Genomic DNA, 13,773 nt, shown 5'->3' with positions numbered 1-13,773 from the left:
AACCTTTGCAAGACCAGCCTCGCAAATCCTGGCGGCCTCCCATGGCGGATGAGAAGAAAGATGAGGGGGCAGGAGATCCTATCAAAATCTTGCTCGAAGAAGCCCTCGAGCGACGACGGAATGCGATGATGGAAAGCTTTGCCCAGATCCTTCAGCGGCTACCCAGAGGCGATGCATTGGCTTCCAACAACGACTCTGGAAATGCTACACCCTTCAAGGTACAAGTTAATTTTGAAATCCCCATCTTTGAGGGTCAAATAGACGCCGATGCCGTAGATAAATGGTTAAATCTGCTAGATGCGTATTTTTCTGTTCATGAATTTTCAAATCGGGAAAAGATTATTTTCGCCCTTCTCAAAGCAGACCCCCACGTCAAGGACTGGTGGGAAACCTACTGCGAGCAGAAGGATGAAAGTACAGGGTCACTATTTTTAGTCGCACCCACTTGGAATGACTTCCGGGATGCCATCAAGGAGCAGTACTACCCTGTCAGAAGCTATGAGGACAAATACATAAAATGGACTACACTGCGGTAGGGACGAGACCAAGATGTGTCGGAGTTCACAAACATTTTTCATACCCTTCGCACACAGTTGGGTATCAAAGATTCTGAGCTACATCTAGTACTCAAATACCGCAGCTGCTTACACAGATACATCCAGGAAGAGATGGGGTTCTTGAACATCTCCTCACTCGGCACAGCATACCGATACGTTGTCAAAATCGAGCAAAAGTTCAAACAGAAGAAGCGAGACTTTGGATCTGCAAATCCGAAGCCCAAAGGACAAAGCCAAGGCGGGGTGACCCAAGACAACCCGTCAAAGCCGCAAGAAAAGAACAACACCACGAAGCCGAAGAAGGACACAGGAAAGTGGTGTGAGTTCCACAAGAGTCCCACTCATAACACAAGTGAGTGTCAGACCAAGCAGTCGCTGGTGGCCGAGTTGAAGGCTTCCGAATCAGATGCATGTTCTGACCCTAAGCCAGAACTCGATAAGGGAAATGGCCAAGGGAAGCAAATCATTGATGCAAATCCTAGCGCCACTGTTGCCACCGCCAAGATCCAGAAAGATGAGCCCGAAAATCCAGAGGAAGGGGAGCGTCTTTTCCACTCACAGATGTGGGTGAAGGGTTCACCGCTACAATTCATTGTCGATAGTGGCAGCCAAAAGAACCTCATTTCAGCAGAGGTCGTGAAGCGGTTGGGCCTACCGACTACACCACATCCGCAACCGTACAGTATCAGGTGGCTTCACGAAGGACGAGATCTGAAAGTTCGCCAGCAGTGTCTCCTTCCCTACAGCATCAAACCCTTTACAGACGAGGTATTGTGTGATGTTACACCTCTGGATGTTTGTGATGTACTATTAGGCCAGCCATACTTGTGGAGGCGACATGCTGTGTATGAGTCAAGGCCTCGTGCTGTCATTATTTCTTTGAATAATTCATTATACAGGATACAAGAGGTAGCCCCACCTACTGCCACATCCTTGATCACTATCAAGAAAGGCAGCAAGCTCATATCACAGACTAGGAAATTAATCTGTCTGGTTCACTCCCAAAGTAAGGGGAAGATTGCTGCTACATCCATGACCCCTGCAAAGGGTTCCTCCACGCAGCAGCGACAACAAAGGGATACGGTCATGACAAAACACAGGAACGACTTCTCCTCACCCACTGGGGTACCACACAAGTTTCAAGTGGGCAACAAAGTTTGGTTACATCTGCATAGAGAACGCCTTACCAGAACCCATTAGAAACTCAGGCGACTCCGACATGGTCCTTACACCAGTACCAAGTCTATGGGAAACAATACTTTGAAGCACAACATTCCTCCATTCCTTGGCTTGCACCGAGTGTTCAATGTGGACCATCGTCGACCATGCTTCGCACCATTTCTCGACACATCAAAGATTGCATAACAGCTCACCAGAGACCCAGCTCAGCAGAAGCTTCCTCATCTCAGGGAGGAACTCAACGCAATGGGGACCATTGCTTCCTAAGGGGGGAGGAATGATCCAGTTGGATGTTGGTGGCCACCCACCTATCCCATTTGGACCCCCAAAACTGTCTCTTTCAGTCTTTTTAGTTTCCTAAATTGTAGCACAGTTTACTATTTTTAGCAGTTTTTCGGGGCCTGAACTTCCGGAGCCGTTTTGAGGCCCTAAATGGCGTTTTTTTTGGGAATCGAGGGCATCATGGGTCCATGGGCCCATGTTTACTCCCAAAGTTGTAGTGCTCGGATAGATCTTTCTAACGAGCTATTGTACGCGTCAAACAAAGATCGTATGCCAAAGTTACGACCCCGGGAAATTGATGTACCAATTTACCCAAACAGGGCCGACAATTTGGCATTTCATCTTCTAGGGTTAGATTTCGGAATGTTAAGGGTTTTCCATTGTTTCTCAACAATAAATAGGCCTTCGAGTCTCATTGTAACACAGTTTAGAATAGTTCAGAGGCATGTAGCCGCCACATCTCTCCTCAAAGATAAGCTACCATCGCCCTAACTGGTTTCTTTCCATTTCTATTTGTAAGAATATTTCAGTATTTTACAGTAATGAAATGAAGTATTATTTCCGCTGCATATCTGTATTTATGGTTATCTTTGTATTTTATTGCGTTCCTGTTTAAATCCGGATCAAAAGGCAATCGAGCTAAGGCTAAAATTCTTGTCAAATTAGAAAGAAGGAAATCAAGAAAACAAACCTTGAGATACATCTTACATGATAAATAGAGGATTAACATAAAAATGAGATTATGTTGATTTTATCTTGTATGATGTTTTTTTAATAAATCTCTTTTATTTCAAAGCTCCTTGAAATGGGTTTTCTTACTTTTGTAATTATTTCTTTAAGATAGTTTGTGAGTCTTTATAGATTCAATTTTAAGAATAAGACTAACAATCAATTTCAAAATCTACACAAAATTAGAAAAGAGAAAAATCCATAATGTTATATGATGATTTTTCTTCTGAAATGTTAGTTGTTAGCAAAACTAAATCTACAAATCAAATCCATGGGAACCTGCAAGAAGAACAACAAAATATAAGAAAGAAATAATGATTAAAAGAGAAAAGAAAAGCTGAAATAAAGCTCAAACCAGATGAGGATGAACATATAAATGTGTACCTAGAAGAATTCAATCATAATTTTACCTTATGAATCTTCATTTTCTCCCATGTATTAATCAAAGTTCAAAACTATCTTCTTATTCAATTTAATCTGATTTCTAAACTAGTCCTAATCCTAATCTAAAAAGTAGACTAAGACTAAGTGAAATAGTGCTTCCAATGAGGCCATTCAAGAATCTTATTTTCTGTATGAATATATACATCAAACATTAGTAACACAAGTATAAATCTACTTAAACCAACATAAATAAATCTAAAAACATTATGTACAACTATTGTTAATGTATGTACAAGAAGTAACTTATTTACATTCACCCTCTCCTAGAGATTTTCTTCTAACCAAGTCTCAATGGGATCATAAAAATATGGCTGGATATTAGATAGATATTGGAGGTGATCTAAAGAAGAGGATAACATGTCATATTGTGAAAATTAAGAGATGCAAAGAAGCATTTCCTCTTTATTCAGAACCTCGAGCAATAGGTTGAGAAACACTTGAGCACAAATTCGTGGTCATTTAAGTGGTAGGGGCAGGGGAAAAATTTAAAGAGATAGAGGTTGCAACGAAGGAAAATTTCGTTATAGTAGATTTTGTTGATTCATCAACAATCAATTCATTTCACCATATGACATTCGGGCAAGTATTTATTTTTTTCATAATTTTTTTCCTCACATGAGTTGGTTAGTGTAGGAGGCAAGAGCTATTATTTATTTGTGTTTGGTGTTGGTGTGAGATAAACTTATGAGAGCATGACAAAGGAAGATCCTAAACATAGCATTGAGGGAAAATTCCTAAAGTCGAAGTATTTTGGTTGTTCGATAGCTGAAGCAAGCTAGTCAACACAATGTCTATTCTTCTTTTGATTGGATGTATGAGGTGAAGGAAATTTAATTTCCTTATATCGGCAACAATTGTCATATTTAATTCTTTGGTTTTTGTTTTAGTAATTTTAATTATTTCTATACTTTTAGCATTAATGTCGTTAGTTTGTTTAATGATTTTTCGTTTCCATCTTTTCTTCTAGTATATAAAGAACTTGCATATCACCCTGTGCAAAAGGAAGAAAAATATTCTAAAACATATACAGGGTACAATGCCTGTGCTTATTTTTTGTGTTATTATGATTGGATTAACAAAAATGGCAATTTGTAAATAATTCATTTTCAATATTTTTTGTTGTTGGTTTACTTAATGTTTTTTTGTTTCCAACTTTTCTTCTACTATATAAAGAAATTGCATAACACGGTGTGCAAAAGGTGGGATAATATCTTGCAAGGTATACACGATATAATAATTGTGCTTATTTGTGGTGTTATTATGATTAGATTAACAAAAAATGAAATTTGTAAATAAATCATTTTCAATGTTTTTTTGTGGGTTAAAAGTGTTGTTTCCTTCATTTATTTTTGCTTTCAGCCTCTTTGCTAGCATATGGAGAGGATGGAGGACAAGTGCAAAGGGTATAGTGAGTAAGACAACAAAGGAAAGAATGAGTAGTTTTGCTATAGAGCAATGTCTATAACGTACTCTAAAACTGCTTTCTAAATATTTTCTGCCTTGTTTATGTTATAATTGATAACATTTAGTTGTGATTAAAAATACAAAATCTATATTTTTTGTTAAGTGATTAAATAAATAACAATGGAGATTACGTTGAAGTGTGAATGCTCTTTAAATCGATGATAATAATGAATATAGACTTAGAAGGGACTTTGAACATAAAGAAACATAAACTTGAAAATAATTTTAAACAAGCAAAAGATGAAACATGATGTTCTTCCAACTTCATTAAAAAATTCAAGTGTCTCTATCATATTTGAAATATTCTTTAAACGTAAAATTAATGATCATGTGTCCGTTATAACATGGCATTTTGTGAACTATAAATAATAAGATAGGAAATATAAATGTTTTCATTAACAATGGGAAATTAATATTTAAATATTATTATTTATATTAAATATAAACGTTATTTTTAATAATATTTAAATTATTATTTAAATATAAAATGTGTAAATGTGATATGTTTTGAGCAGGTGAAATAAGAAAATAAACATATATATTTATGCACCGCAGATTCCATTCACCTAATACTCCCTAACATATATTCGTTCCAAAATTTCAAAACCCACCATAAGGAATATAAATTTAGTATTCATTACATATCAGTTTTGTCTATGGTCTCATTGTATGTCACATATAGTTTTAGGTTTCACCATAGATAGTTCAATGAATGCCGAGATTATATCCAAACAATGCCACAGAGAGTTGGGTTCAATTCAGATCAATTTACTGTAGAGTTGACTGGTTCACGCCAAGTCCTTTTAGTGAATTCTTAATATGTACCACAAAGAGAGTTTTAACGTTAACCCAAGATATGTTCATTGTATCATTCGTTGTAATTCGTAGATATAATGCCAACAAGAGTTGCGTGCACATTAGATCAGAGATTTAATGCCTACAAAATAGGATTTAGAGATGGAAAAACAACCTCCCAAAAATCCCACTATTCTTGGATATACCCACAAACGGGCATTGAGATGAAGCTTCAACAATAAATAAATGTAAAATATTTGAGTGACCTTTCCTTCTTATTAGCTAGGGTGGATTTGTTTTACTACCTAAATCATTTTTCTTACTTTAACACTCTAAAGTAACAAGAGATGTCCAAATCAATATGAGGAAATGATTATGCATGTCAAGAGTGAGTTTCAATCTCTCTTTTATCATCAAAATAATATTGGTCTATACCATGGGTCTCTCTTTTATAATTTTTTCTTTTTTCTTTTGGAGTGATTATTCCGAGAGAGACATTGCAATCTTGACTTCTTGAGATTGCTTGCCCTCAATCAATTGTAAAATAAGATGCTACAAAATCTACTAGCTTTCCCACACACTACTCTTCAATTTCCTTTTCGTGACTTCCAAAATCTCCTCCAAGGATCAATAATCTAATCAATAATGATCCATAATCAAAGATTAACAAATCAAAATAATCTAATGAATAAGAATTTAAACTTCTTCATATATTGAAAATTTTGATATCATCTACTTGCACTATTACAGTTGAATAAACAACATTCATCATCAACGAATTGTGCCAACAAAATTTTTATTGAATTCAACTATTTAAATCAACTCCTTAATGCATATGCAACAACATACTGGATCAAGCAACTATTTACCAGTTGATCCAAGTACTCGTACCCAAGATGCATTAAATAATTTGTCTCTTCGTCACTGAGCATGCCTTCTACTATCAATATTTCGACTAGTGTCTCTGCATTAATTTTTGTATCCTCGAGAAAGGCAGCACAGTAGAGAAAACAAATCTTCAATTCATCAGACAAAACATTATAACTATACCTTAGTTTTGTATCAATCTTCCTTTCAAAATCTTGATCTGTATTGCCCATCAGAGTTAAAGCACAACTCCAATCCTCTTCATTGTTTTTGGAAGCCATCATTGCACCAACTGCATTTACATCTAATGGAAAACGTTCACATTCCTTGGAAATTTGTCTGGAAATAGCTTCTATATTTCTCTTGAGAGCAACCAAGTCATTTTTAAAATATTTTCTCTTGAACAACTCCCATGCTTCCTCTTTGAACAGGGGCTCTATCTTTAAGGAGGACTGGTTTTCCCCCATTGCTCCAATCACCTCTACGCTGCGAGTGGAGATCAAGACTTTGCTGCCCTTATCATTGCCAAAGTTGATCCCTACTTCATCAAAATCAATGTGCTCCCACACATCGTCTAGAATGAGAAGAAATATTTTCTTCTCAAGAGATGCAGACAATGCCATCTTTGAAGCTTTCATCAATTTTCAAATCCAGTGCCTTAGCAATGGAATTTTGCAAGTTTCCAATCTTAAAATTCTGAGAAACAGTAACCTAGATGACATCGTCAAAGATACCACTCACCTACTTGAAATGGTTAAATATGAGTTGGAGGAGGGACATTTTTCGAACCCCACATACAAACCATTGGATAAGTAGCCTAGGTAAGCCATTTCTGCAGTCGTGCCTAATCAACTTTTATAAGGAAGCCAATGAAGCCGGTGATTGGGATAGGTTGATGAAGGACTGGCTTTGGCTCAGACGCTGTAGTAGGCATAATCTGCTCCACATTAGTAATAATTTGAAGGTCATCTTTAAGCCGTTGAAAGTGGTCGTCGAATGTCATCTTCCAGTCTCTGCATTTTCTAGGAACCGAACCAACCGAAACAATGTTGTTTTTGTTGCTTGACGCTATCAATGAGTTTTTGGCCCTATATGAGGGCATCGTCCATGGCTCCCAAATGTGTTTTTGTGGGTTTTGGCAGCATTTTTCGGCCATCTCGGAATTGAGTGGGAATATGGTCCAAAAAATACTCAACATATGTGAAGTCAATGTCCAGGCTTCTGAGGTTTTCGTCCAAATCAATGACATCTTTAATATGTTGTATGAATCCATGAATAATGTTGCCACTTTATTTCCAGTTCTTCTAATGTGGGTAAGAATGGCTTTTGGAATGGAAGAGAGGAGAAATGTAACTCGAATGAGTAGGTCTTCCAATCCCAACCTTTAAGATATTTTGTTGATTTGGGTGTCATTCAAAAGCTAGTGAATAATGTTTATGACAAGTTTAGAGTCACCTTCCACAGGTAATTTAGAGATACCTTAGGTCTAAACTCTAATTAATCCTTCCTCCAAGGCATTTAGTAATGTTGCATTGTTATTGTTGAATCCCATGGTACCATTGAAAATATAGATGGGAGATCACAATTGATCTTTGAATATGCCTCCATATCTACCTATGCCTTGGTTTCCTTTTGAAGATTCATCAAAATTCATATTTAAAAAAATTAATGACAGAGGAGTCCAAGAGCAGGGAATAATAGTAAGTAGGGATAGACTGAGGAGTGAAATGAGGCTCCAGATGGGGGAGGAGTACAAGAGGAGGGAATAATAGTAGGTATGGCTAGAGTGAGGAGTGAAATGAGGCTATAGATGGTGGAGGAGTCCAATAGTAGGGAATAATAGTAGGTAGGGCTAGAGTGAGGAGTGAAATGAGGCTCTAGGATCTAAATGCTAGTTTCTTGGTAGCAAGGCTTCCTCCTAACTCACTTGCTAGTCTTTATAAAATGAGGGATGCACTATTATTTATTTCTTTACATTCTTCTAGATGATGATCCAAAGAGAATGATGGGGTATTGAAATTTTATATAAGACTTTACACAGAAGAAATGGGGTATAAGTAAGATGGATGCAAAACATCCACGTACATCAAATCGTAATAGATGTAATTTCTCCATTCGAATAATGCTCTTATGAAAAATGATAAAAGAATGATGCCTGAATAATGTCTAGCCTTATTAGTTCATATCAATCTGCATGTGCAGGTGAAGCAATAAACTAAAATCAAATGATGGTTATATATTAAATAAAAGAATAAAAACAAAAAAAATAGCAACATGTTTCACTCCTTACCCGCGAATGTGGCCTTACCTGGAATGTGTGTCTGCAACACTATAGGAATGGGAGTGGTCATTACCCACGAAGTTGAGGTGCATTTTCATGTCTCAACAATAATGTTATCCTCCTTTGAGTTGGAAGATGATGATGCTCCCTTTATATTTCTCTGGACCTTAGCCTGTCGTACCACTTTCTTTTCCTTTGTGTGTGGCTACAATTGCTGGAATACGTCTCACAAGATATATGAGGTGCCTACCTTAGTTAGTATTTTTTGAACCCCCAACAAGGCCCCCATATGATATATTAATTTAACTCCCTCGAATAGAGAATTAAATAGTAAACGAAATTAGTTTATTACATATTCCATTCCAATGGAGTAGTTACATCTACTGCGATATGGAATCTATGGTCTAGAGAAATAGATATCCCTATCAACCCACGTGCTTGATCTTGCCTATTTTCTCATTTGGCTGCCTTATCTTCATCTTTCGGTTTGGTTTCCTGGCATGAGGCTATTCTGTAAAGACCTTTCTTCTAAGTAAATCCACAATGTAGGACCACCATTGGAAGTAATTGGTGTTGTCAAGAATAACTTGGCATGGACTTTCCATTTTAATAGAAATTGAAGCTATAGATGTTGAAACTAAGTCTTCCAATGGAAATATCACGAAAAATTAGGCTGATTAAAAAAAACGGCTCTGAAAGCGGCTTCCAGATGAAGAAGTTATGGCTTTTTGAAGAAACGTTGTTGAAGATGCCGATGAAGTGCGAGAATGTGCAGAAATGAATGATAATGTTATATTTAAAAAAAAATCCGCCCCTTTTCCAAACCTAACCTAATTAGCTCAACAAAGAGAAAGACTTGAACTCAAGACCTCTATTTTCATAAGTAACTTTGGACCAAGTGAGTTAGTTTAAAAGGTTAGTAATTTTTGGAAAAGAGGAAGGGGGTTTTTTGTTTTGTTTTGTTTTTTTTCTTTTCGTCACCAAAGCTTGGGGGTGCATGCTTACTTGAGAAAGCTCTTTTTTGGCTACAAAAAAAAACCACAAAACCCAAAACGGACATAGAAAAAAAAAAAAAAACAACAACAAACCTTATGGTTTGAAGTTAGCTTTACCCAGAAACTAAAAATCTTCCTCAATGTTTCTGATTTTCCGAGATCACACTAAGGCGCGGTGGAAAAGAGCATACGCATGAGAAAAAAAACTTCCTTTCTGTTTCTGATTTGCCCAAATTGTACAGATTCGTAGGGCCAAGAGCATACGTACAAATGAAAGGTGTAGATCTGGTATTAAAAAACAAAGAGATAAATAAACCGAAATAAACAGAGAGAAAATAACTATAAACTACAAATAAACATTGTATACCTCCAGATCTTAAAAATGACATAGCTAGGACTACCAGAAACCTTTTCGCATGAAACGGAAGGGGTTCCTCACTAGAACAGATTCTCCTAACACAATAGAGCAGTCCTCTCAGCTTGAAATCAGTCAGAAATAGTAGATCTAGGAAACGACAATCGGATGCAATTCTACCTACTTCAGATTTGGATCACCAATAGATGCGGCCCTCAAATAACTCTGATACCATGTGAAGTCCAACCTTTAAAAGACGTTTGAAATGACAAACTTAGGACACCTGCATTATTTTCTTGGTCTTCAAGTCTTGCAATCCAAGGAAGGTATTTCCCTTTCCCAGTCCAAGTATGCATGTTATCTTCTGCGCCATTTTCACATGGAAGACTATAAGCTAGCCCCTTCTCCCTTTCAGTCTGGATCTAAACTTTTAGTCACTTGTACTTCCCCTAAAGTTGATGCTACCTTATACCATCAACTTGTAGGAAAAATTTTGTTTCTGACCCATAGCCATCTTGACCTTTCCTTTGTTGTTGGCCTTATTGCTCGGTTTATGCAAAACCCACATGAAAGTCATTGGAAAGCAGCTAAAATAATACTTCGTTATGTTCGAGGTACAGTTCAGTTTGGGATTCATTACAGTTCAAAAGCATCTCCTCTATTGGTTGGTTTCACTGATTCTAATTGGGTTGGTGACCCTGATAATTGGAAGTCTATTGCATGTTATGTGTTCACTCTTGGTTAAGGACCTATTACATGGGCTTGCAAGAAAGAAAGTGTCATTTCTCTTTCTTCAGTAGAAGCATAGTATCGTGGTGTCATATAAGCTAGTAAGGAAACCTTGTGGCTTCATCAAATCCTGTCAGAGTTTGGATTTCAGCAGCAAAATCTGACTACACTTTGGTGTGATAATCAAAATGCCATTCAACTATGCAAAGATCCAGTCCAACATCAGTGCAACAAACACATTGAACTGCACATGCACTTCATCAGAAAGCTCATTCATGACCATGTTCTTGAAGTGCAATATTGTTCAATAGATGATCAAGTTACAGACATCTTTACAAAGGCTCTCACAGAGGCAAAGTTTACTAAACTTCAATTTATGGTTGGAGTTCAAGAAGTTGTCACTAAGGGGCGATAGGTTCTAATGCCTCCTTCCTTCTCCTATTGTGTCATATTTGTACATCCTTCAATCCTATCCCAAGTTGTTCTTAAGGAGGTATGTTAGGATATTTTGACATATAGGAAATAGTTAAGTATAACTTGGTCTAGCGTAGAGTTAGGTAAAGTGTGTTTCCTTACTATGTACTTTTGTAACTTACAATCCGATGGTCATGATATTTAGTGATCTAACGGTTCATTCTCTCCTCGGTATTACCGACACTTGATCCGTGGCTTAACACTCGATTGGTCCATGATCTCTATTTAAAGAGCATGGAGGGTCATTTGTAGGGTAACCATTCATGACAGAAATTTATGTAAAATTTCAATCTTTTATTAATAAATTGCCTGAAGTGGCCACGTTGGCTCAGGCTGTGGATTGTTTCCTTCTTAAAGGGTTTTAACCACATCAACAATACTGGTGTATTGATCTGTGATCTGTTTGTAAGCGGTGTCATTTGGTGTTCTGCCTGAGGAACTTACCTTGTAAATTCGTACACCCAACATTACTTTGTCAAGGTAAAAAAAAATAAAAGACACTTTATTGAACAATAGTCTTAATTGAGGTAAAATATAGTTTCTAGCCATATTATATATTTTGACACTGATTTCTATGATAAATATAAGGTAAAAAGAAATATACAAAATAAAAAGATCTGGAAAACTTCTAAATAATCACATTGAATACTTTAGTGAGCAAGAAAGGATCTGAGGATGATGTGCACCCTTTAGAATCCAACAATGGAAGAGGCACTGACAGCTGGATTGGCATCAATATCAGCATTGGTACTGACATTAATCAAAACTTACAATGATGAAGCCATGGCACAAGGTCAAGTAATCAATTTTAGTTATGGACTGATAGAATTGACGAAAGAAGCATCCCTGCAAATATGAGGAAAGATAATGTTAAATCAAATATTGATATTTCTCAATTAATGCAAATAGGAAACAAAGATATATCCCTTGAAGATTTGGAATTGTGAATAACTTACAATCCATTTAAAAATCAGTGTTCGGCTCCAGAAACTCATATGGCGCTTTACAAATGAAGTTCCATGGGTTAATCTGAATCTTGCAGGATCTGTTTGGATCAAAAAACAAACAAATCCCTCAAAACCCATACAATATTTTTCACACCCTCAAAATCTTATCCAATCGCCCAAGATTCATGTTGTGCCCTCTTAATATTTTAGTTTTGAAATCAAGAACTTTACCCAATAAGCCAAAACTGTTCCATAGGTAGCACCTCCTCGATATAAAAAGTTAAGGAAGTTGGTTGACAATTCATAAGGATTTCGGTTAACAGTTGAGATCCAACGACTGAGTAGAAATAGTCATTGTCGGTGTCATTCAATTCAAATCAACTGTAATCATAACCCAATCATCTAACAAAAGATCGAATGGCACAGATTATGAAAAAGATGAAACTCGGGGAGTTATTTTAAGAGGGGAACGCCTTATGGCGTAATTAAAAATAATTAAACATGTATATTCATTTTTGTTTTTTAATTATACTCAACATTGCTTTTTATTTAGAGAATATTTTATTATTTTAAGAGGGGCATTTGTCAACACATGTTGAACATAGATGGAATCACACATAACCTCATATTGGATTGTGGGTTATAGAATGTGTCCAAATGAATATAAATCGTTATTATTTAAATTTCTATTAATATGAAATACACTGATGCAGGAGCATGAGGCTTGAAGACAAAAGGCTTCGAATTTATTCCAAAAATACAAAAAAAGTTTACAAACAAAGGAGTGAGATCCTTTAGCTATCAATTTACAAAGTTTTCTAGATAGGATTTGAGGTAGGATTTATGGATTGAGTGATTTTATAATTAATTCAAGGTGTTTAGATTTAGTTGAGATTCTCAAGGAGAATATCAACAAGATTAGATATTGTCTAAGATTAGGCAGATTCAATCCATGGATTAAGAATCTGATTGTTATAATGAAATAGTATTTATATAAGTTCTGAATGATTGTAAAGGGATTTTAACTGATTTCGCTTGATTAGGCCGTATAAGATTAAGTTACAGAAACTGTATCTCAGGGTATTTATGTATAATTGGTCAATCCTGGATGTGTTTTATTCCTTCAAAATATCTCTGAGTTCTGCTGATTTCCAGTTTGGCTTTCGAATTAAAGTATGTCAAATCTGTATTATATCGCGAATCTTGCATTTTTTTTTTTGCGTTTTGAAATAATTTTGTTATGTTCTAAAAAAATCAAAGAATATGGTTTGAGACAAGTTAAATGTAGCAGTGGTGTTATGTTTGGCTAAACAGAGAAATGAAAACCTGACAAAATCGTTTTAACCAAAGGAGTCTAGAACCATCCTGTCTACAGATCCAATAGATCTGACGGTCATCGCACACCAACAAGCTCGCGTGTTAGTCAGGTAAGAAAAGCGGTTTTATCAGTGAAGTTGTTTATCGGGCAAGGAAAAGTGGTAAGCTGTCTTTTGGAAATTCTAAGTGATTTCATTAATCGACTGACACGTAGCACTCAGGTGGAGGGAGAAAACCACTTTATTGGGTGGGTAAAGATCACGCAAGATCTCTGTCTGATATCATTGTTAACCATTGGATCAAGTGTTCTTCGATTAACAGTGGAGGATTGTCGATTAGTTTTGTTGATCACGTGAAC

General features: G+C 36.3%; 1 protein-coding gene across 1 annotated transcript; it reads right to left on the bottom strand.

The window, feature by feature from the left end:
• Nucleotides 1-6,268: 6,268 nt before the first annotated feature.
• On the bottom strand, nt 6,269-6,940 carry LOC149203146 (putative disease resistance protein At1g61310). The gene has a single exon (XM_089401774.1). It carries the CDS (start codon nt 6,938-6,940, stop codon nt 6,269-6,271), a length of 672 nt encoding a protein of 223 aa, XP_089257900.1.
• Between the last annotated feature and the right edge of the window lie 6,833 nt (nt 6,941-13,773).

The sequence above is a fragment of the Pinus tabuliformis genome, chromosome 2_1 (assembly GCF_031772625.1).
Source record: "Pinus tabuliformis cultivar Carrire ecotype Pingquan chromosome 2_1, CPIR1, whole genome shotgun sequence".
NCBI classification, from domain to species: Eukaryota; Viridiplantae; Streptophyta; class Pinopsida; order Pinales; family Pinaceae; genus Pinus; species Pinus tabuliformis.
The sequence above is the reverse complement of the archived record's forward strand: the minus strand, read 5'-3'. Positions and strand labels throughout refer to the sequence as shown.

Coding starts and splice junctions, on each gene's coding strand:
- LOC149203146 (XM_089401774.1), bottom strand. CDS start 6,940: ATGGCATTGTCTGCATCTCTTGAGAAGAAAATATTTCTTCTCATTCTA.